At 42.1% G+C, this 25,210-nt stretch overlaps 1 protein-coding gene across 2 annotated transcripts in view; it reads left to right on the forward strand.

Annotated features, from left to right (window-relative positions):
• The window catches only part of TTC7B (tetratricopeptide repeat domain 7B), a 513,408-nt gene that overhangs the window by 122,878 nt on the left and 365,320 nt on the right, over positions 1–25,210 (forward strand). For both annotated transcript variants that reach the window (XM_030214578.1, XM_030214579.1), the window contains exon 5: positions 7,467–7,588. In XM_030214578.1, the coding sequence (XP_030070438.1) occupies positions 7,467–7,588 (122 nt within the window). The remainder of the gene's footprint in view (positions 1–7,466; positions 7,589–25,210) is intronic.

Consider the following 25,210-nt stretch of genomic DNA (forward strand, 5'->3'; position numbering starts at 1 on the left):
GAGGGTTAAGTGACTTGCCCAGAGTCACAAGGAGCTGCCTGTGCCGGGAATCGAACTCAGTTCCTATGTTTATTGAGCATTTGGTATACCTTCTTATCTGACATGTACAATCTAAAATAAGAGATCTGAAAGGAACACCATTAGCAGATAGGACACAATACACACATTCAAGAAAAAGAGAGCACAGGCTGCCCAACACCTACCCACTAACCAGGTAAGGAACACTGTCCATTTGTGTATGGCTGTTGGCCAAAGAAATGTACGTATACAAAAAAATGAACAGTTAAACAAAAAGACTAATTTAAAAAAAAAAAAAACTATAAAAAAATTCTTGCTTCAGCATTAAACAGCTGCCATCAAGCAGTTCCTTGCTTTGACAGCTTTTTAAATGCCCGGGTGATTGACTTATCTGCTGAGATCAACCCAATGTTGATAAACATCTGAAAATCACCAATATTTTTAGAAAAGCTGTCAGTCACTCTGCTGGTGAGAAAACTGGGCATTTAAACAGCTGTCAAAGCAAGGAACTGCTTGTTGGCGTCAGTTTAATGCTTAAGTGAGGGAAAGCTGAATTTTTATGGTTATTAGTGTTACATTTATTTTAAGGCAGGGTTGTTTTTTTAAATTTACAAACACTTTTGATCTTAGAGCATTTTTGCCAGTTCTGCAGTTTGAATCACTGTAGTTATGTTTTGTTTTTCTAAATTTGCCTCTTTCTATGTGATCCCTTTAGGTTTATGTATAGCTTATAGGTTATTTTGTCTTTTTATAGTGGCCTTTCTAACCCCCCTGTTTACAAAGCCACATGACAATGCTGACGTGTTGGCATTAGCGCACCAGCAGCCGCTAACGCGGCTTTGTAAACAGGGGGGTAAATTATTTGTTATGAGCTACTCTGGTTTATTTTTCTAGATATTGGTATGTGTTTTAGAAGGCTTAAAAGATTGCATTGTTATTCAAAGTGGGGTAAATAATTAACCAACTACCCCCCCCCAAAAAAAAATAATATGAAGAAATATATTTATTATCGGGTTTATTAGAAAAGGGAGCATAGTATCTCAAAAAAAAAAACCCGAAAACAAAACAAGGCTTATCAGGTAAACTCAGTAATCATATTGATCCGAAAAGATTAAAAAAAAAAAAAATGTATGTATGATTCAGACAACAATAATTTATATTCATTATCTTCAAAAACTATTTTTCAAGTTCAGTTTAAATATTCAAAATTTCAGTTTAGGAGCTTAAATATCAGATTTATAACTTATCTTTCAATGTAGAACACAGAACCAGGAAACAAGTGAGCCTTTTACTAAGCTGTATAAGAGCCAACGCACGTACAGCACATGCCAAATTGGCTTGTATGTGAGCTGGGCAGTAATTCTGAATTTGGTGTGTGCCGAATCCAGCGGTAGAAAACTATTTTCTATTTTCTACCGCAGGCCACTTGCCCGGCGGTAAACAACAGTTGGTGTGCGCTGCATGCTTACTGTGTGGGTAGTGAGAACAAAAAGTGAGGAGAATGAACGAGGATACCAATTAGTTTGTTTATTCACATAAAAAATGACATAATTCACACTAAAAATGACCCGACACGGCCGTGTTTCGGCCCAAAGACCTGCCTCAGGGGTCTTTAAAACCTCAGAGAGTATGGCTTGAGATGTGTACTCCAAGGAAAATAATAAGAAAAAACTCTCTTGGGTCTCCTCTCTTTTAAAAAAATTTTTGTTGAGAAACGGAACAAACTTGTTATACTCCTCTCCAAAAAGACGTGTACAAATGTAGGATGCATCCTACATTTGTACACATCTTTTTGGAGAGGAGTATAACAAGTTTGGGCCGAAACACGGCCGTGTCGGGTCATTTTTAATGTGAATTACGTCATTTTTTATGTGAATAAACAAACTAATTGGTATCCTCGTTCATTCTCCTCACTTTTTGTTCTCATATCTCACGGTTTCGTGAGGATTTTACCTCCTTTTTGTTTTATCTACTGTGTGGGTAGCACATGAGACCTTGCTGCTAGGTCAGTGGGTGGCAGTAAGGTCTCAGGCTGAAAATGGACGCACACCGGTTTCAATTTTAGCGCAAGTCCATTTTCCAGCCACCTTAAAAAAAAAGACCCTTTTTCCTTGACACAGTAAAAAATGGCCTAGCGCGCGCCCAAAAGATTCACTAGCACTACTGCAGGCCATGTTTTACCGTGGCTTAGTACAAGAACCCCAAAGACACCAACATGATACCGTGTTGTACCAAGAGTATGTCTCCTGAGGAAAAAAAACCAATATAAAAATACATTAGAAACTTTCAATCCAAAGAAATAATCTACTATATTGACAATACCTTAACAGGCAAACCAATTGTTCCTCAATTCTGGTTCCGTTTCCTTCCCAGTTTAACAGATATCACATGATAGAGAACATTCACTCAGAGCATCCTGTCAGATTAGTGCCATCCATTCAAGTTCTTTATTCAGTCCCCTTTGACTGCAGATTTTATGTTCTTTAAAATTCAATCTTTGCTCCAGCGTTTAGAGAGATTACATAAGAATCGCCATACTGGATCAGACTAATGTTCCATCTAGCCCAATATCCTGCTTCCAACAGTGTCCAATCCAGGTCACAAGTACCTGGTAGAATCCCAAAGAGTAGCAGGATTCTGTTCTACTGATCTCAGCAATAAGTAGTAGCTTTCTCCATGTCTATCATACTATCAGATTATGGACTGTTCCTCCAGGAACTTGTCCAAACCTTTTTTAAGCCTAGATACACTAACTGCTGTTACCATATCCTCTGGCAATGATTTCCAGAGGTCTAGTATTCGTTGAGAAAAAAAAATATGTTGTTCTATTAATTTTAAAAGTGTTAACATGGAATATCCCCTGGTCTTTGTATTTCTCGAAAGAGAAAACGAGTCGTGTTTACCCATTCTACTCCACTCAGGATTTTGTAGACCTCTGTCATATCCCCCCGTGGCAACGAAAAAAGAAAACCCTGGATATCAGCAACAGTATTCAGATAGTGGTCAGCACTTAATATTCAAATAGAACAGTGACCCACACCGCTATCTGGATAGCAGCAAAACTGGTCCTGCTATCTGCCACTAAGCAGATAACTTCCGGCTCTGCCATTGCTCAACACCTATATTGCCCCGGCACTGTCTGGATAGCGCTGGGGCTGTCTGTAATCATTTTCAGTTGCATTATCAGAATAATGGCCACTTCTGTCAATGGAGGAGGGTGAACAGTGGAGTGCCGCAGGGATCAGTACTGGGTCTGATGCTATTTAACATATTTATAAATGATATGGAAATTGGAACGACGAGTGAGGTGATTAAATTTGCAGATGATACAAAGCTATTCAAGGTTGTTAAAACACGTGTGGACTGTGAAATATTGCAGGAAGATCTTGGAAGAATGGGCATCCAACTGGCAGGTGAAATTTAATGTGGACAAATACAAGGTAATGCACATTGGAAAGAATAATCCAAATTATAGTTACCTGATACTAGGGTCCACCTTGGGGGTCAACACCCAAGAAAAAGATCTAGGTGTCGCCGTAGATAATACGCTGAAATCTTCTGCTCAGTGTATAAAGTGCTCTAATCCCTCCCAGAAACTCTCCCAGAATTCCAAATTGGGGAAGGACCCAGAGAAGGTAGTCCCACAAAATTTTGTCAAATGCTTTCTCTGTATTCAGGCTGGTAATAATCGCATCTCCCTTGCCTGCAAAGCCACCTGGAGAACCAGGTTTGATTCCCACTGCTGCTGAACAGTAGTCATGGGGTTGAGATCCTGGGAACCGAGTTCAATTCCCTCTGCAGCACCATGTAACCCTAGGCAAGTCACTTTGATCTGCAGTGCCCCAGGTACAATATTTACTGCTTATATTGTGAGCTCATTAGGGACAGTACTAGTACCTGTTAGAAAATTATGCTTCTTAACTGCTGCATGCCTATGTGATGGCCTCAGAGGTATATCAAATGCGCTAAATAAATAAACGTTGGGAGCATGGAGGAGCATAAGCCAAGCACAAGGCCACGTGTACCCTGGGAAGCTCTCCCACCCATACCTCAAACTGGCCTTCTAGGTCCTGCAGGAGCTTATGTAGTTCCGCTTGGTGTTTCTTGTGAATTAAAATAGCCATGCCCCTTTGCCTCCCATTAAAAAAGCACGTAATGGACATAACACAACTCTGCCATTCTCTGATTCCCTAATGTGGCTGTGCCACATGAACTTGATCTTACCACAACATCATCCGGTACTATGTAAGCCAAATTGAGCCTACAAATAGGTGGGAAAATGTGGGATAGAAATGTAACAAATAAATAAATAAATTAATTAATTAAAGGAAGAATAGGCCAACCTGCCCACCCAGGTTTTAAGCAACTTCAGATGTTCCGTATTGGAATGATGGGACTCCTGCAGGAGCAGAACATTTACCTTCATTCTAGAACAATTGGTCAGGACTTTCAAGTGCTGTTCGTCTAGGATATGGCAAACATATTATATGTGGTCACTGCTCGGTGTGCCACATTTTGCTGGAGTCAACTGAATTTGTACATTTAAAAACCGGGAAAAAGTGTGCCTTGAGATGCATCACTACTTGTGAATCAATAGGGTTGGTTTATTTGATAAGGTGCCAATGTGACGTTTTGAATATTTATTTATTTGTTATATTTATATCCCACATTTTCCCACCTATTTGCAGGCTCAATGTGGCTTACAAAGTACCGTAAAGGCGTTTGCCATTTCGGTTGATAACAAATACAAGATTGTGTTGTGGTCAAATGAGGTAGAAGTGAGTCAGACGTTAGGGGTCAAGGGGAGAGGATAGTGTGTTGTCCAGTAGGATCTTTGATTATGTTGTGTTGCTGGGTGTGGGGATTATGTTGGTCAAACCTCTAGAAGCTTGAAAACGAGGTTGATGGTGCACCAGTCATGCATGAAATTGTGTAAAAGAGAAGCCCCCTTGGTGACACATTGTGAGCAATAAGGCCATCTATTTGATGAGTTACAATGTATCACATTAGAACAATTTACAGGGTTCTACCAGTAGGGGAGATTTGGGGCATCTGCTGCGTCAGTCTGAGCAATGCTGGATTTTTTTTTCTTTAACTCTATTAAGCCTCATGGATTGAACGTAAAAGTTGAATGGTCTGCGTTCTTTTGATTGGATGAGTAAGTGGATTGGCGATTTTGGGTCAAGAAGGAGGAGCTTCTGGATTTAAAGCAGGTTGGCATTTTTTGGCAGTTAAAGCCTGCTGAATCGTAAGTACTCATATACAGGACAATTACCCCTGACGCAGCTTTAATGAAATGGGGATGCCCTGTTGGGTATCGGGGCTCACTGGCAGCTGATGTGAAGATATGCAGTTTGAAAAAGGTGTGAGATAAGTCGATTGAGATATTCACCTGTTTGGAATTACAGTGATTGTGATTTGTTTTTTTCTAACCTGTGGATGTACAATTGTTTTTGTTTTTTTTTACTCTAGTTTTGGAATGAAATAAATTGATTGACACTATGGGGAGTGGAGTTTTTTTGTGATCTGTGATGGTGTACTGTTCTCAATGTCTTAAACCTTGGGTGGCTTGAGTGGTATCACTGAGATGTTTTTTTCTCCACTTTTTTGGGGATGTTGGTCAAACGTTTCCCACCAGAGAGTTCACTTATAGGAGTCAGTGAGCTGTTTCCACACAATTTTAAGATCAGGATCCTGACATCTCCTCCAGGTGCGCTCTATCTGCCTAAATTGCTCTTCATGCGGAGCAGATTATCTGTGAACCAAGGACAGGAGGTATTTTTAGATACTCGTCGAGTCAAAGGAGCTATAGTATTTAAATGATCTAACACCACCTTATTCCAGTCCTTAAAATGAATCGTAGTGTCTGAGAAGGAATTTAAGAAAAAAAGAACGTAAACTTGTTCAAAATAGTTAATGCATATTTTACCTCTAGAAATAGGATCACTTCTTGGCCACCTGACCATTTCCATTTTCATCCTCCAAAACACAGTAAACTCCAATAGATAGTGATTAGTGCAAACAAGAAGAGACCATTTAATTTCAGAGGGATAACATTTAGATAGAAATGACATAATTGAAGGGGAAAAATCCAATTGATGTGTATGAGCACTAGTCTTATGAGGTTTATGTTTAAATATTTTTATTGGTGCAAAAGATAAACATACACAATACAGTCACCGTGTAAACAATCCATACACCACTAATGCAATGTCACACTACTATAGTACAACTCACCACAGTGCGTTTTTGTTTTTTCCCCCTCCCCTACCCCTTGTACATTGCAATATAAAGCTGGGTTCAATAAACTCCATCTGATGAGACCTAGGTCTCTCCTTTAAACATTTCTTGTCCAGGAACCACATCGCACTCCACAGTTTAACCACCGCAGTTATAGATCCCATCTCCATGGCCTGGACAGAGTGGTTACCTTGAGTGATATCACCCTGAGTTAAACACGAGTTGAACTTCTCCCCACCCACCCCCAAACCCATCCCTCCCCTACCACCCTGACAAATTTAAGACGCGCTACTACAGTCAATGAGTCCCAAAAAGCAGAGCAGACTTGGCAAAGCCGGTCTCCTCATGGCGAAGACAGGTCATCCACTCCCCTGCGCTCCAATGCGCAGAGGTGAATCGCCAGTGTTGCAATGAAGGCGGGTTTGCGGTTATCCAGTGTTGGAGAATCGATTTCTTTCCAACCAGGATTGTTTTTTTCAAGAAACATTTGAAGCCCCAGGGCAGAAGCGGGGACACCTTGAACACCTCAAATAACTGAGATGGAGTTGGTCTCCAAACAACCCCCCAGAGCCTGTCTTATGAGGTTTAATAAGATTTTAGATGTTGTTTGGTTGGCTGCATGTCATGTCATTTTTTTGTCAGTTGTATATGTGACTTATATGTACACTTTTATTTTATAGATGTTTTAATTGTAATCTCCCAGATATGATGTGAAAAGGTGAAATATATCAAAGATATAGATAAATATCCTGATTTTTACCATGGTCTTATTAACTCAGCACCCTCATCAACTTACCTGCTTTCTTCATGGAGTGGAGAAGTAGCCTAATGGTTAGTGCAGTGGACTGAGAACCTAGGGAAGCACCTTCAATTCCCACTGCAGCTCTTTGTGACCCTGAGGAAGTCACAACCCTCTATTGCCCCAGGTACAAAAACTTAGATCGTGAACTCACTAGGGGCAGAGAAAATACCTGCATGTAATAAAATGTAAATCACTTTGGTTGTACCACAGAAAGGTGGGTTTACCAAATCCATGACCCCCTTACCCTTCACTTTTTTGCCTGTAACTTATTGAAAAATATTTTAGGTTCTTTGACATCATTGGGTTTTCAGTAGACTCTTTAAAACAAACAAATTAATCATTATTGGCCGTGTATGTGAATTTTGAAATTTGATATGCTGCTTCTTTCTATTTTTAACTACCTCAGGTAATGATTACTAATATTCAGAACAGAAGCCCTAAACCAAGTCCAGCTGCACAGGATCAAGAGCTGGGATTTTTCCTGGAAACGGGACTTCAAAGAGCTCATGTCCTATATTTCAAAAACGGGTAAGTGCCCCTTGTTTGTTTATCCTTCTGATTTCTAATTCTTTTGTTGCAGGGTAAACAGTGATAGATTTTGTTAAACATTGTCGGCTTAATTTTTTAAAATCTGTGGTTAATGTTTCTTTTAAACGCTACGACCGCAATGCTTTTTTATGTATGTATATTCAGTGGACATTACCAAACATACACGTAGAGCTGTCCTAAAATTATCCGGATAGCTATATGGATAGTGGACTGCGTATCTCAGATCTCCAAATAGATTTCCAGAATGCTCACAATCTGCCCTTACTCTGCCCAGGCACTATCCTGATAATTCCAGGGCTATCTATGATGATTTTCAGTGCACTATATAGCTCCACAATTTACAGATAGGGCTGGCTATAGTAGATATAGTAGAATTGGAAAAGGTACAGCGAAGGGCGACGAAAATGATAGTGGGGATGGGACGACTTTCCTATGAAGAGAGGCTGAGAAGGCTAGGGCTTTTCAGCTTGGAGAAGAGACGGCTGAGGGGAGATATGATAGAAGTGTATAAAATAATGAGTGGAATGGATCGGGTGGATGTGAAGCGACTGTTCACGCTATCCAAAAATACTAGGACTAGAGGGCATGAGTTGAAGCTACAGTGTGGTAAATTTAAAACGAATCGGAGAAAATTTTTCTTCACCCAACGTGTAATTAGACTCTGGAATTCGTTGCCGGAGAACGTGGTACGGGCGGTTAGCTTGACGGAGTTTAAAAAGGGGTTAGATAGATTCCTAAAGGACAAGTCCATAGACCGCTATTAAATGGACTTGGAAAAATTCCGCATTTTTAGGTATAACTTGTCTGGAATGTTTTTACGTTTGGGGAGCGTGCCAGGTGCCCTTGACCTGGATTGGCCACTGTCGGTGACAGGATGCTGGGCTAGATGGACCTTTGGTCTTTCCCAGTATGGCACTACTTATGTACTTATGTACTTATCTAGATAACAGCTGCTGCTCTCTAGAGAAGTGCCTTTGAATATGGACAGAGACGCTAAGGCTAAAATAATAATGGTGAAAGAGGGCACCCTTGTCTCACCCCCCCCCCCCCAAGAGGGAAATAATCAGAGGTGAGCCCAGATGCAGGGCTATTATATAGCAGTTTAAGCATCTCGACAAAAGGTCTGTTCAACCTATATCTCCTCAGGAGTTGGAACCCCGAATATTGTGTTCAGTTCTGCTCGCCGCATCTCAAAAAAGTTATAGTGGAATTAGAAAAGGTGCAGAGAAAAGCGACAAAAATGATAAAGGGGTTGGGACGACTTCCCTATAAGGAAAGGCTAAAGCGGCTAGGGCTCTTCAGCTTGGAGAAAAGGCAGCTGAGGGGAGATATGATAGATGTCTTTAAAATAATGAGTGGAGTTGAATGGGTAGATGTGAAGCGTCTGTTTACGCTTTCCAAAAATACTAGGATCAGGGGGCGTGCGATGAAGCTACAATGCAGTAAATTTGAAACGAATATGAGAAACTTTTTCTTCACTCAACGTGTCTGGAATTCGTTGCCTGAGAATGTGGTAAAGGTGGTTAGCTTAGTGGAGTTTAAAAAAGGTTTGGACTACTTCCTAAAGGAAAAGTCCATAGACCATTATTAAATGGACTTGGGGAAAATCCACTATTTCTGGGATAAGCAGTATAAAATGTTTTGTACTTTTTTGGGATCTTGCCAGGTATTTGTGACCTGGATTGGCCACTGTTGGAAACAGGATGCTGGGCTTGATGGGCCTCTGGTCTTTCCCAGTATGGCAATACTTATGTACAAATAAGGCCAATGTACACAGTCAAAGGCCTTTTGGGCATCTAGGCTGACTAAAAAGGCAGGGACTAATTGCGTAGCACAATGACCCATCACTGCCAAGGCTCTATGCACACTCCAAACTGCCTGCCTATTTTGTATAAACCCCACCTGATTTAGCCAAATGAGTAGCCAAGATCTTTGCTAGCAATTTTAATTCAAAATTTATCAATGAAGTCGGGTGGTATGATTCTAATAATGAATGGTTCTTACCAGACTTAGGTACAGCTACTGTATTAGAATGATTTGCATATTCAGGGAAGGACTGCTTGTCGTGTACCCAATTGAAGTAAGCCTCCAAGGGCAGTGAGACCTAATCCTGTAAGATTTTATAGAATTCAGCAGTAAAGCCATCAGGTCCCAGGGCCTTGGACGGTGGGGCCTGTTTAATTGCTGTGATGATATCATACTCTGTAATAGGCTACCCCAAAGATTATACCACCTCGACCCTGAATCAAGGCAGCTCCGCAGACAATAAATATTCCTCTATTGATCAGATAGGGGTGTCTCTGTTCAGACAGAAGGACTAGAGCAAGAGGGATTGTCTTTGCTCAAGTTCTACTGAGCGATCAAGTATATTTTATCGGCATTTAACGGATAATTCATACATACATATACTTAAGTCTCTAATTCAAATCCCACTGAATAAAGTAATCCCAGTTTTCACAGGCTTCACTCCTTTTAAAGTAATAATTTGAGGAAATATTTCTGAGGAAAACTTTAGGAGTCATACCCGGAACTCTGGGAAAAACAATAATCTCGATATTAATCATCTATAATAATATTCATTTTATTATTCAAAATTTCTGGTCTATTATCATAACCACTTCTTGCTCATGTAGAATCATTTGTTATATCAATTTTTTACTCTCAAAGGGTTCAGTTGAATTGTCCATGTAACTCTCTAATAAAATTATATCGGAAACAAAATTATTTACTGCCACTGTTAGGTCCCGAAGCGCCTTCCAGATGGTATTCAATGTAACCTCCACGGGAGCCAAAAACTCCAAGTTGATTTCTCATAGGTGTTTAGGAGTGGTTCTGTCGATTCGGGTTCTGCTGTAAACATCCTCCGTTTCAGCATATACCTCTAACTCACTCCTCCACTCCTTTGGACATGGTGGTTGAATAATTCGGGAGCGATGGAGTTGTTTTTTCCAGGTCCAAGAGCATCAACGCTCCTTCGCCGGCGCTAATCAAAGGACTCGCCAACCCTTTCATCTGTGGGCAGTTCGTTGCGCAGTGTTCCCGCACTTGCTGCTCAGGGGATAAAACACTGGCCATCGGCGGCTGACCGCCGGTTGTCCCCTTCCTCTCAGTTAAGGTAACTGCAATTGCAGAGAGGAAATTTACGTAAAGAAGACAAAACTTCAGAGGGCAGCTGGGCCGTTGGGCATATGAACTTCAGGTCACCATCTTACCACTCTCCCAGTTTGGGACACTCTTTGTCTGGTTTCTCCTCAGAGGCCTGTCTGATATGGGTAACCCTTCAGCATAGCCCTCTAAGTCATAGAAACACACAAGCCCCTCCACCTCTACAAGGTGATGTCCCTTCGGAGGGGGAACCTGTCACCTTTAAAGGCGTAAGTTCCGTTGCTTCTTAGATGTCACAACCGATTTGACCCCTGACGCAGGCACTGTGCGGGTCACTAAGGAAGGAATTGATGTTCAAGTTGTATGATTAAAGCAACTGTGTCCCGATTTTGAAGGCTCCTGGTGCTTCTTTTTGCTATATGACCTCAGTTCCACCATTCTGGATGAAGCAGTTCAGAGAAAAGAGGCAAAAATGGAATGGGATTTGCACTAAAAGTTGTATGAGAAGAGACTTGATGACCTGAATATGTATCCTACAGGAAAGGAGGGATGGGGGTGGCATGATAGAGACATTTAAATATTTGAAAGGTATTAATATGCAAACAAATCGTTTCCAGAGATTGGGAAACAGTAGAACTAGAGGATATGAATTGAGATTTCAGGGGGGTTACCTTAGGAGTAATGTCTGGAAGTACTTTTTCACAGGGAGGGTTGTAGATGTCTGGAATTCCCTCCCAAGGAAGGTGGTGGAAACAAAAACAATAATGGAATTCAAGAATGGGTGGGATAAACACAAAGGGTTCCCGTGTAGAAAAAGAATGCAATCAGAACAAAACTTTGCGGTCCTTAGACGTCAACTTCATTAATTAGGAAGTAAGGCCAGTGTCAGACAGAATTTTACAGTCTGTGTCCCGGTGATGGCTGAATAGGTCTGGATGGGCTGCAGTGGACTTCGATGATAACTCCAGTAGTTGGAACTAGTGCTGGTAGACCTCTATTGTCTCTGCCCTGAAAATGGCAAGGACAGATGAAGGTCAAGTATAGATATGTTATATCACATCATATTGTATGCTGTGAGTTTATCTTGTTAGGCAGATTGGATGGACCGTACAGGTCTTTATCTGCTGTCATTACTATGTTACTCAGGTGATTTTGTGGCATTTGAATCAGATGGGAAACAGGAACTGATGTGTTGCTGGTGTAGGAGGGTTGGGCAGTGGGGCTGATGCTGGAAATTGTTTTGTGACGTTGAATGGATGGAATCCACCTAAAAAGGCGTAACATTTTTTCCCCAAAATGAATACACCAGTAAACACTGATTCCTTATTATCCTGCTAGACCAGGCCAGACCAATGCAACCTTTACCAGTAGATAGGTGTCAGAGAAAAAAATCTTAGCTCCCGGCCCTCCCATATATCTCTGTTGCTCAAATATTTCACAGTCTAAAACAACTCATATTTAACACTTTCCTGATCTTCTCTCTAAAATATGCACTTCTTACATAATCACAAACAGACAAATACTCAAATAATTTCAGTTTATATGTCTCACAAACATCAACATCCTGTGTTCTCTTCCACTCCCTCTCTGATCTCCTCAAATTAACCAATGCTACTGTTCTCCATGGAAAAACTGCTTTTTCCTCCTATTATTTCCCAAGAACATGCTAACAACATCTAGATCCCTTCTGAAAGTATCATATCGTCAATCAACTGCTTCATCCACTGAAAAGTCTCCAATCAAACCAAATATTTGGAATCCAACTTTCCTTCAAATCCTTCACATCAATGGGTCCTCACTATCCGCCTGCCTCTTCCATACAAATCCGTAACAGCCTCTAAAGTTAGTGAAAAAGTCACGTGTGTTGTCAGACTACCCCACGTCAATCACTGTTGGTATTTCAACGAAAACTCGTTTCAACAAGCAGGACAAAAAACCACAAGGTCTAAAACATTTCCTGCCTTACGAGTCGCTACCTGTACAACTTGTGCAAAAGAACATGTTGCTAGACTGCACATGGTCCTGTTCTTAAAACCTCTGGGAACCAGGATCAAAAAGGAGTGGAGGAGTAGTCTAGTGGTTAGTGCAGTGGGCTAAGAGCCTGCAGTTCTCAAAAATGTCTAAATTGCGATTTTTGACACCCCGATTTTAGACGTTTTGGGAGCGTGATGAGGTTGTGTTTTGGGTGAAACTTGGGTGGTCCCAAAAAATAGACATTTTTCTGCAATAATGGAACAAAATGAAAATGTCTGGGACCAAAAAAGGTGGTTTTTTTTGCTAAATCTGTTTCATTCATGACTAAGTGACCAAAAGGTGCCCTAAATGACCAAATGACCACTAGAAGGATTAAGGCATAACCCCCCGTTACTCCCCCAGTGGTCACTGACCCCTTCCCAGCCCTCTAAGATGTGGCAATGACAATACATACTAGTTCTATGACAGCTTCAGATATGATGGCCATTCCTATTAGAGCAGCAAGCAGGTCCCAGGAGTAGCCTGATGGTCAATGCAGTGGACAGTAGAGAAGGGGACCCAGGCCCATTTTCCACTCTAACTGGTTTACTTGTGTTGGAACATGTAAGGCCTTCATAGTACACTAAATACCTATGGTACCTACATATAGGTGACATCTGCAAGCTTGAGAGCTATTGTAGTAGTGTACAGTGAGGTACAGTAGGCATTTTTGTGCTCCTGGAAGGTTCACCATACAATATAAGGGGGTAATGGTGAGATGTATACCTGGGACCTTTTATGTGAAGTCCACTGCAGTGTCCCCTAGGCTGCCCCACTACTCTGCTGGGATGTCTGTGATGGCCCCCAGACATCCCATTGGCTGGTTTGTGGGTGTTTTTGTCTTGCATGTTTTATTTTCCCAAATGGTCCCAAAATGAAAACACTCTGGGCACAAAATGTCTAGGAAAAAGTTGATTTTCGGACAAAAAAGACAGACATTTTTCAGGTTTCAGAATGGCCATGTTCACTACTCAGTTTTTAGATATTTTTAGGAAAATGTACAAAATCGAACTTCTAAAACAATAAAATCATAAATTATAACAGTCTTATTTCTAACTGACCACGCATTTATAAGTTCTATTTTGAATATTTGCTCTGCTAATTGGTTCTTTGCCACCATAGGTACAGGTTTTAAAGCATTGGTAACAAACGGCTGCTGTCATCCACATTTAGACAAGGACACCAAAACCCCATACCTCCCCACTGCCAAGCACAGCCTCAATTTCCAATATCCCCTTAACTACCTCAAAAGCCTTCCCCCACACCTTAATCTCTCTAACTTCTCCCGAAATCCCTCAAAATCTACCCAAAAGAGCGCTCCTTTGTTGGCATGACAGAGGGAGGTGTTCCTCTGGCACGGCACGCCTCTGCTACACAGCTGCCCATTTTCATCCCATGCCACTGAGGTCATCCGGGGGGGGGAGAGTGTTGAGGCCAGCTATTGTCCCAGGGCAGCAGTGTTTCAGCAAGCACAGAGGAATCCCAGCAAGATGAATTGCAGGATCATGAGTGCAGGCACAGCAAACTCAATCGCAGACTCTCTACTGTAACATTGTTTTGTTTAGCTTTGTTTTGGGGTCTCTGAAAACTGTACTGTGTATGGAACTTTGGAATCTACTCTGAATGTTCAATTGAATTGTAAAGGTGGAAAGTAAGTTTTTAAATAAAATTAGTCTGGTCATTGCAATGGCATTTGGGCCTTGGGGCAATTACTTGGATTACAATCACAATTCTTGCATCTGGCCTCTTGGTGTCACTCCTAAGCAGTTACCTTGAGTCCCTCACCCCCTGGGGCTATCTCCCAGGAATGGAAGATTCAATGTGAAAGCGTCAGCCAAAACCGGAAGTGCAAGATCCAGCTCAAACTGAAGTCAGCATGGTTACGCACATCATTCCTATTCAAGCACCAGACTGGCTTACACTGTATGTTTAACTAAGAAACATTTCTGTGGCATCTTTTGGTATTTAGAAGAGTGTGTGGAGAGCACCGATTCATACACTGTTCTAAATACCATAGGTGCAGACCACTAAGCCACTGTATTGTTTTCTACATTTGCATGAAGTCATCGCTCTCATAACACCAAATAGACCTGATGAATTCATCTTATAATAGTTTTATTAGTGAGCTGCCTGCTATTTTTATATGAATTAATGTTAAACACCATGGAAACCGCTCTGATGATATTATGTTCTAATTGGGAAGTGATGACATTTTCACAGGAGTCTGGAGCAACAGCCAGCTTTAAATATTGGAGACAATATAATTTCCTATATTATCGCAGTTGAGGTTTCTGAGAGAGCACCTGTTAATCCTGCCTTTTTCAGTGCCCCATCCACAGCAGCAATAGATTGAAAATGCAGAGCGAATATGCTATTTGAAAGACTTTTCTCATTCTTACATTAACTGTTTTAGTTGACAGTAGAACCAGCTTTCTGCAGCATTTCTTTTTACCGTGTGGCATTTGAGCAGATGTCTGTGTTGGCTAAGCTTTTCTTGCTTCTGGGTATGAAAAATACAGAATAATGTGTGCTGCTTATGAGGGTTATGTAGCGAAGTATGGAACACAGGCCTCTCCTGGGATAGTTTTACTAATATAGATTGTAATACAGTTAAACGTCTGTTGCAATATTATTCTAAATCTTCCTGTTGTCTTGACACGAGTCTAGCCATTTTGATGAGAAATGTTTCGCCTGCATTTTAAGCTCTTCTATCTGATTGGTTAAATCATTGTCTCAGTAAGGGATTGCTTTTGACATTAGGTGGTAACATTGTGCTAACACCGACACCTAAAAACCCCAAGGGTAACCTGCAAGAGTTTACAAACTATAGACCAGTTTCATCAATTCTATTGTTGATAAAGATTATGGAGTGCTGGGTTGAGATGCAGTTGGAGGATTATCTGTCAAAATTTGATTTACTTATCGGGGTTCCATAAAGGTTATAGTACTGAAAGTATTTTGGCTGCCCTGATAACTCAAGGGAGATATATGTTGAGTACTTTTGACCTTGTGGATTATATAATCTTAATAGCCTTGATAAAGAAGGCTAACACAGAATATGAACAAAAACTTGCCGCAGAGGCAACAACTTTTTGAGGTACATCAGAAGCAGAAATCCTGTGAGGGAATCCATGGGACCATTAGATCATGAAGGAGCAAAAGGGGCACTCAGGGAGGTCAAGGCCATACTGGAGAAAATGAATGAATTGTTTGCTTTGGTCTTTACAGAAGAAGACACAAGAGATCTACCTCTACCAGAAATGGTTTTCAAGGGCGATGATGCAAAGGAACTGAAAGAATTCTCTGTGAACCTGGAAAATGTACTGAGACAAATCGACAAATTAAAGAGGAGTAAATCACCTGGCCTGGATGGCATACATCCAAGTGTACTAAAAGAACTCAAACATGAAATTGCTGATCTTCTGTTAGTAATATGTAACATGTTGTTAAAGTCGTCATTAGTACCTGAAGATTGGAGGGTGGCCAATGTGATGCCGATTTTTAAAAAGAGTTCCAGGGGTGATCTGGGTAGTTACAGACCGGTAAGCCTGACGTCGGTGCTGGATAAAATAGTGGAAACTATTATAAAGAATAAAATTATGGAACACTAAAATAAACATGGTTTAATGGGACAGAGTCAGCATGGTTTCAGTTAAGGGAAGTGTTGCTTCATTTCTTTGAAGGAGTGAATAAACATGTGGATAAAGGTGAGCCGGTTTATGTAGTGGATCTAGATTTTTAGAAAGCTTTTGACAAAGTTCCTCATGAGAGACTCCTGAGAAAATTAAAGAGTCATGGAATAGGAAGCAATGTTTTGTTGTGGATTAGGAATTGGTTATTGGACAGAAAGCAGAGGGTAGGGTGAATAGTGGAGTGCCACAGGGATCTGAATTAGGACGGGTGCTATTTAACATATGAGTGATATGATTAAGTTGGAGATGACACAAAAGTATTCAAAGTTGTTAAAACACATGCAGACTGTGAAAACTGTGAAAAATTGCAGGAAGACCTTAGGAAATTGGAAGACTGAGCATCCAACTTGCAGATGAAATTTAATGTGGAGAGTTGCAAAGTGATACACATTGGGAAGAATAATCTGAATCATATTTACCTGATGCTAGGGTCCACCTTGGGGGTCAGCACCCAAGAAAAAGATTGAGTGTCGTTGTAGACAATACGCTGAAATCTTCTGCCCAGTGTGCAGCGTCGGCCAAAAAAGCAAACAGGGTGCTAGGAATTCTTAGGAAAGGAATGATACTATAATGCCTCTGTATCGCTCCATGGTGCGACCTCTTCAGTTCTGATTGTCCTATCTCAAAAAAGATATAGCGAAATTAGAAAAGGCTCAAAGAAGAGCAACCAAAATGATAAAAGGGATGGAACTCCTCTCACATGAGGAAAGGCTAAAGTGGTTAGGACTCTTCAGCTTGGAAAAGAGATGGCTGAGGGGAGATATGATTTAATCTACAAAATCCTGAGTGGTGTTGAGCGAGTAGAAGTGAATCGATTTTTGACTCTTTCAAAAAGTATAAAGACTAGGGGACACTCAATGAAGTTACATAGAAACACTTCTAAAACTAATGGGAAGAAATTTTTTTTTCGCTCAACCTATAGTTAAGCTCTGGAACTCTTAGCCAGTGGATGCAGTATCAGCGATTAGCGTATCTGGGTTTTTAAAAAGGTTTGGACAAGTTTTTGGAGCAAAACTCCATAGTCTTCTATTGAGACAGACATGAGAAAGCTACTGCTTGCCCTGTGATTGGTTAATTGAAGTATTGCTACTATTTGGGTTTCTGCCAGGTACTTGTGTCCTGGATTGGCCATTGTTGGAAACAGAATACTGGGCTAGATGGACCATTGGTCTGACCTGTTATGGCTATTCTTATGTTCTTATCAGGAGCAATATTGAACTGGGTTCCTTTTAACTGGGAGGAATTATAGTGTTAAGATGCAAGGTATGCTTTCTGACATTTGGAAACCAGTTTGTGGAGTGCCACAGGGTTCACCCCTATCACCAATGCTGTTCAATGTATTCTTACAGCCGCTAGGGCGAATATTGAAGAAATTGAAGGTATTCTTTTATATTTATGCGGATGATATTACGTTTCTTCTGCCAGCCTCTAAAGAATATGTTGATATCTTAAATGAAATCCAAAAATGTGTTAAATATCACGGAAAGCTGGCCAAAAGAATTTTGATTAAAACTTGACCAAGAAAAAACGAAATTCCTAATCATTGGCTCCCCGCATGAGATTAAGGGTAGAGAAAACTTCACCATTGGGAATTTGAATTTTCCTCGTGGATTTTAGGAGTAGAAGTAGACAGTCAGCTGACCATGGTTAACCAAGTCAGTAAGGTAATAAAACATTCCTTTTTGTTACTATGAAAATTAAGATCTATTTGCAGAACTTTTGAATTGTTTCCTTTTCGACTTATAGTGCAATCATTGCTACTTTCTAAACTGGATTACTGCAACATTGTATATGTGGGTTGCACTAATTTTTTACTGGAAAGGTTACAAACAATTCAAAAATTGGCAATTAGGGTGATTATTTTTCTCTAACAGATGAATCGGTAGCTCCTTATTTCTATAAATTACATTGGCTTCTGGTTATAGCAAGATCTCATTTAAACTGCTCACTGGGTAGGTTTTTTCCCTTTACTAAGTAGACAACTAATGAGAGGGCAAATCTATCATTTCCGTCAGTAAAACTGGTTAAGTATTTCAAACAGCTTTCAGCTTCACTTCCATATCAAGCTGCTTCATTATAGAATATTCTTACAACATCTGATCATTCTTTAACTCATTAATTACTATTTCTCAAACAAAAGACTATTCTGTTTAAGAAACAATGATGATATATTGTAATCTTGATTTTGTACGTTCCCTGCTTTCTGTTCTGATAATCTTTTTTCTTTATGTAATCCGTATTAAACTGTGAAGGCTATTGCAGAATAGAAGACTTAATGTAATGTCCAGTTGCTAGGTCTGTTGTCTGTAGGTGTTAAGAATTTTTTTTAATAACCAAGCTCTGAATATTACAGTAAATGTCATACCTGTCCTTACCGTTGCTGATTCCTGTTCCCTGCCATGAAGCGGTGCTGCATGTCCTGATTAACTCTACCAGATTGCCTGGGAAACAAGAAAAACTAGATGTAATTTTATTAGACTAATAGGTTTGAGAAATCTTAACTCTCTGAAATGGAGCAGGGTGGGGTTTCTTACAGGGAAATCCTCTGCCATTGATTTTTTGAAATGTAGACACTTGGAAGGTAATTTAATGAGCTGCTCAACTTTAGGCAGCAGGAACATATGCAAATGTCCACTTACATGCTTAGATGACCTCTAATAGAATGCATTTCTCAAGTTTTGTATGCACTAAATAACAGATGTAAGTGTGTGCTGGTATTTTTGGTGGAATAATTTTCACATGAAAGTTTGAAAATTTGTGTAACTTATGCTTGAGAACTGACTACACAAGTTAGGCAGCCAGTTAAAAAAATTACTTATCCTGTAGATTTGTTAACACAAGTTCCCCTCTGAAACCTTTAACATACTTCCTTTGGTTTTCCTCACTTTATAACCGCCCTTCATTCTTGAACGGCCTATTGAAGTGACACAGCATCCCTTAGCTGCCGTAGGATGGAGCAGTGGCGTAGCCACAGGTGGGCCTGGGTGGGCCAGGGCCCACCCACGTAGAGCTCAGGCCCACCCAATAGTAGCACGCATTTAGTGGTAGCTGGTGGGGATCTGAAGCTCCGCCAGCTGAAGACTTCCCCCTGATGGTAACGAAAATGCTACTCTCCATGATACCGGCACCTGTGCATGCTCAGTTTTCAGCGCATGTCTGCTGCAGACTGTCAAGGTGGAAAGAAGCATTTTCCTGCCAGCTGAGATATATTTTTGGTGGTGGTTGGGGTGGGGGGAGAAAACACTTGGTGCCCACCCACTTCTTGCCTAGGCCCACCCAAAATCTGTTGTCTGGCTACGCCCCTGGGATGGAGGGACGTCTGTTTCATGATTGACCCAAATGCCTCTCTTGCAGGAATTGTAGGGGACATGGAAACTACCTTATTGCCTTCTTTGAAACTGAAACACTCCCTCTGAAGCCCAGGAGACTTGAATTTTATGAGCCAGGCCCTCCTTTGCATTTGTTTCCCCTAGCCCAGAGATTTTCCTGCATCCAATAAGTCAAGGTTGTAGCACTTATGGAAATAACACCGAAAAGGGACTAGATTCCTGAGGTCAGACTGACTAATAACTCAAAACCTCAGATGCTCTGGAAATGGTATTTAAGCTTTTGTTTTATTACTTTCTTTTTATTGAATTTATACTTAAGCTTTTAAGCTAAGAGTGTTTGAGTGGTGGAGCTGCTTTCTTCCATAGAACCAGCAGTTTGCTGCCCTGTAGTACAGAAGTAAAGAGCCCGTTAATATTTCACTCTAGAATAATCCACATAAATTGCAATTATTGATCATGCTTATAAATCATCTGTGGACCAAAGTAAGAGGCCTTTGCCCCTGGTTTAATTTATTTCGGCCATTTTTGGAGAGTTATTTTTAGGGCCTTCCAGGATTAATTTAAAATGTTTCTGTTTATGGTCGGGGGTCCTGAGGTTCCCTTTAGGTGGGCTGGGTCATTGGAAAATTTTGAAATTTATTTTTAATGGCTATTTTGGACAGTTTTGGTGCAGAACGCCTTAGGCTGCTTAGGATGCGGTTTTCCAGAATCCATTTCTGGCGTCTCTAAGCATAAATTGAATTTAAACTGTGCCGAAAATTTGGTAATTTTTCGGTGTATTTTAATGGTGGTTCTGGGGTAAAATTGGTTTCAAATTGGAGATTTTCACCATTCCAAACAGTAGAAAAAATTGTACATTCCATGAAGATGTGCCCGATTGGCTGCGGAGGGTCAGGTGATCCAAGCCAGAACCTGGTTGCCTGGGCAATGACAGTTCCAGCCAGTGTTGCCAGGTGGGCGGTTTTCCCGCCCAATTGGGCGGTTTTCCGCGACCCACCGCGGGAAATTTTTGCCCGCGGCGGGTTGCGGTTTTTTGGGCTTGTTTTGGGGTCTTTCGGCAGTTTTTTTAGTGGTTTTTCGGGCCGCGGGGGGCAGGGCTAGTGGCGTTTTGGGCGGGGTTAGTGACGTTTTGGGCGGGACCGATGACAGATGAGGCGGGGCCAATGACGGCGGGGCGGGGTTGATGACGGCGGGGGTGTCAGGGGTGGGGTTTGACTTTGGGCAGGTTTTGGGCTGGTTTGGGTGGGGAAAAAAATTTCCGCCTGGCAACCCTGGTTCCAGCTGTTGCCAGAGGAGCCCTGGATGTCAGTGTGGCTGGAAGTGTGTCTGTGATGACTCAGAAAAATGGCAAATTTGATTTTAAAATTGGTGCTGTGGTAATTGGAATAGCCTGAATGTGAAAGGAGAAAGCAGTTTTCCTTGGCAAGAAACTTTTGGTGACTTGAATGTGCTAATGTTGGGTGTTATCCGGCATTGGGCACAGGGGTGTAGCCAGACAGCAGATTTTGGGTGGGCCTAGTCAAGACATGGGTGGGCACCAAGTGTTCTCCTCTCCCCCCCCCCCCCCCCCCAATGCGATGAGGCCAGTATCAGCAGCTTAGGAAGCTTAGACTGCTGAAGTGGAGAGTAGTGTTTTCAGCACCATCAGGGGGAGGTCTTCAGCTGGCGGAGCTTGGGATCCCCACTAGCTAGCACTAAATATGTGCTGCTGTTGGGTGGGCCTGAGCCCTAAGTGGATGGGCCCCGGCCCACCCAGGCCCACCTGTGGCTACGCCACTGATTGGGCAGTCACCTGTTTTAAATAATTAGTCCCAAAAACTAATGGTGGCACATTAGCGGGCCACTGAGTTCTGTGACAGAAAATAATTTAATCCAGATTTATGTTTATGGAGGTTGACTGGATTATGAGCAAGAGATTGTATTGTGTGAGTGGAAGTAATTATTTTGAGATTGTAATACGAACGTTGTTCACCCTGAGCAGTGCCAGTGCCTGTTTTTTAAAACTGAGAGGTCGAAGCTGATTGTTAAATCTGCTTTTGTGGCTGAGTGAACTAGTGGTGTGAGTGGGCCAAGATACACAAGCAGCTGGTTTCTATAGAATAGGGTATAAGTGAAAGAATAGGAAGGCTGAAAGGGAAATACAATATTTACCTTTATTTTATTGTTAGTTAAAAATCCGCAGTTACCCTTTACCCCATATTTAGGGAACCAACTTGCATACAAAGGTGAGGGAGGTAGGGTATTTTTCCTTTTTAGATTGCAGTAAAGACAAGTGACCTGTTACAGGGGCAGCATGCCCGAAGACAGCATCACAGGCACCCACGCAAGCAGTGATGCCTGATTACTGCTGGGTTACTGCTGCGCAAGCTATTTCCTGGGGTTTTCTTTTTCCCCTGGAAATGGTGCACGCTCGGGGTGGGACTACCGCTGGCGGCCGCGTTGACTGCTGATTTAATACTGTAAAAGGTTCAGGAATTGTTTAAAGCACTTAACGCTCATTACTTTTTTTTTTTTGTGTGGCACCCTTTTAATGAAAGTTTAATAGGGGAAAACCCAACACTGTGAGAATTAATTTTAGTTGTAATAACATCTTTCCGCCACTGGGGCACTACAATAAACTTCACTCCTCAAACTAGCACTTGCCAAACTTCCTGGCTGCAGCAGGGCCAAAACCGGTGCAGGTCTCAAAGAAACCCTGTTCATACTGCTGCCTGCAGATCTCTCCTGCGGCAAAATTGAAGAGATTGCAATTACTGAACCAGAGGGGTACAAAATTCTTCCAGAGTGGTCTGCTTCAGGAGCGGGGTTGAGGTTAGAGCTGGAGGCTGCTGCTGAACCTTTCCCCTTCTCTTCCCCATTGTGAAGCATCTGGGACGCCAACAAAGCAAGCACATGGAGTGTAACCAGGCGCCTCTCTTGTGCAGCCAAGGATAGAACAATCTCCTCCAGCCACAGGCTCCCGGCACAATGAAGAAACAGATGTCCACCAGTAACTTCAATCTTAAGAACTTTTATTCCATGCAGCTTTCTAGTACACAGTTCCAACAGCAGCATAGCACATACCAGGATTCAATACAGGCTTACAGGCTCCAATCTGGGCTCTTTATCCAGTGCACAATAAACAGTAATTCAATTCCCAAGACGAACAGTTCTTTCAGTTCATCATCACAATTCAGTCACCCAGCAGCATTTTCTACCTTCTATCCTCTTTACCTTCAGGAGAGTTCAATATTTTAGGGACTCCTTCTACCCAAGGGTTTTCCCCTGCATCAGCTTCACAATGAATTCAATACTTTTGGGACTTCCTCTCACCCAAGGAATCTCAGCCTGCTTCAGTACTTTAGGGACCTCCCTGCCCAAGGATTTTCAGCCTGCCACTGCTTCTCCCCGTTCTTGCTGCTCTCCCTGAACTGAACTAATGAGACTTCTTCCCACCTGCCTAATCAAGCCCTGGCTTCTGCCTTCACAACCAATCATTCTCCACTCATTAGCTTCTCTACACACCCATACCAGCTGAGTTGAGCATGAGCCTAATGAGGAGCTCCTGCACACAGGGTTTCCTATCTCTCTTTCCCCCTAGTGGCAGCCAATCTGCACCACCTCCTAGCTTACACCCATATCCTCCCTTATTGCAGCTAGGAGTCCAGTCCGGGTTTTCCATCTCACCCCCTGGCTCCTTGCCTGCAATGCCTTCTGGGACTTGAAGTTCAGACTGAAGCTGCCGTAACCCAACTATCCTGGATGTGACTTTATCACAGGAGGTAAGATGCAGAGCTCCAACTCAAGTGTGCAGATTGCCATCGTGGAAACTTCTGAAATACCTCACCTATAAAAAGCTTTCTGAAAATCTAGATACATTTGCAGGATTATTTTCGAAAGAGAAGGATGCCCATCTTTCGACACAAATCGGAAGATGGGCGTCCTCCTCACAGGGTCGCCCAAATCGGCGTAATCAAAAGTCGATTTTGGGCGTCCCCAACTGCATTCCGTCGCGGGGACGACCAAAGTTCCCAGGGGTGTGTCAGAGGTGTAGCGAAGGCGGGACTTGGGCGTGCCTAACACATGGGCGTCCTTGACCCATAATCGAAAAAAAAGAGCGTCCCTGACGAGTACTTGGACGACTTTACTTGGTCCTTTTTTTGTTACGACCAAGCCACGAAAAGGTGCCCGAACTGACCAGATGACCACCGGAGAGAATCAGGGATGACTTCCCTTACTCCCCCAGTGGTCATTAACCCCCTCCCACCCTCAAAAAAATTCTTTAAAAATATTTTTTGCCAGCCTCTATGCCAGCCTCAAATGTCATACTCAGGTCCATCGCAGCAGTATGCAGGTCCCTGGAGCAGTTTTAGAGGGTGCAGTGCACTTCAGACGGGCAGACACAGGCCCATCCCCCCCACCTGTTAGACTTGTGGTGGTAAGTGTGAGCCCTCCAAAACCCACCAGAAACCCACTTTAACCACATCTAAGTGCCCCCCTTCACCCATAAGGGCTATGGTAGTGGTGTACAGTTGTGGGTAGTGGGTTTTGGGGTGCTTAACACACACGGTAAGGGAACTATGCACCTGGGAGCAATTTCTGAAGTCCACTGCAGTGCCCCCTAGGGTTCCCGGTTGGTGTCCTGGCATGTGAGGAGGACCAGTGCACTACGAATGCTGGCTCCTCCCATGACCAAAGGGCTTAGATTTGGTCGTTTCTGAGATGGGCGTCCTCAGTTTCCATTATCGCCGAAAATCAGAAACGACCAAGTCTAAGGACGACCATCTCTAAGGTCGACCTAAATTTCCAGATTTGGGCGTCTCCGACCGTATTATCGAAACGAAAGATGGATGTCCATTTTGTTTTGATAATACGGGTTTCCCTGCCCCTTCATGGAGACGTCCTGGAGGACGCCCTCAGGAAAACTTGGGCGTCACTTTCGATTATACCCCTCTATGTCTTTCAGGTTCATGGAGATTTTTTTTCAGTTCCTGGTCTTCCCTCAGAGCCACGTTACTTTTTTTATATAATTAGATTTGTATTGTAATTCTTGGAAAAATGTCCTAATCTGGATTTGTGATCCACATTGAACTCCCGTTGAACCTTTTCAGGTATATGTGGAATATAAGAATTACTACTGTGCTATACTATGCTATGCCCTCACAAGGTCCTCTACCCTTATTCAGTTCTCTGTACAGTTTAGAGAGCATCCCTCTAGAACAAGAGTGGGCAACCACAGTTCTCGAGGGCCACAACCCAGTTTAGTTTTCAAGATTTCCATAATGAATATGCTTTGGATGGGTTTGCATGTACTGCTTCCATTGTATGCAGTACCTGACTAAATCGTGGTCCTTGAGGACCGTGTTTGCCCACCTCTATTATACTTAAGTTGGAAATAAGGTAAGAGGGCATCCTCTGTTTGAGTCTATCTTCCAGCTGGCTTATCAAGAGAAAAACACCTTGTTGAGCAGATCCTTAAGATA

This window comes from Microcaecilia unicolor, chromosome 9 (genome assembly GCF_901765095.1).
Source record: "Microcaecilia unicolor chromosome 9, aMicUni1.1, whole genome shotgun sequence".
In the NCBI taxonomy this organism is placed as follows: domain Eukaryota; kingdom Metazoa; phylum Chordata; class Amphibia; order Gymnophiona; family Siphonopidae; genus Microcaecilia; species Microcaecilia unicolor.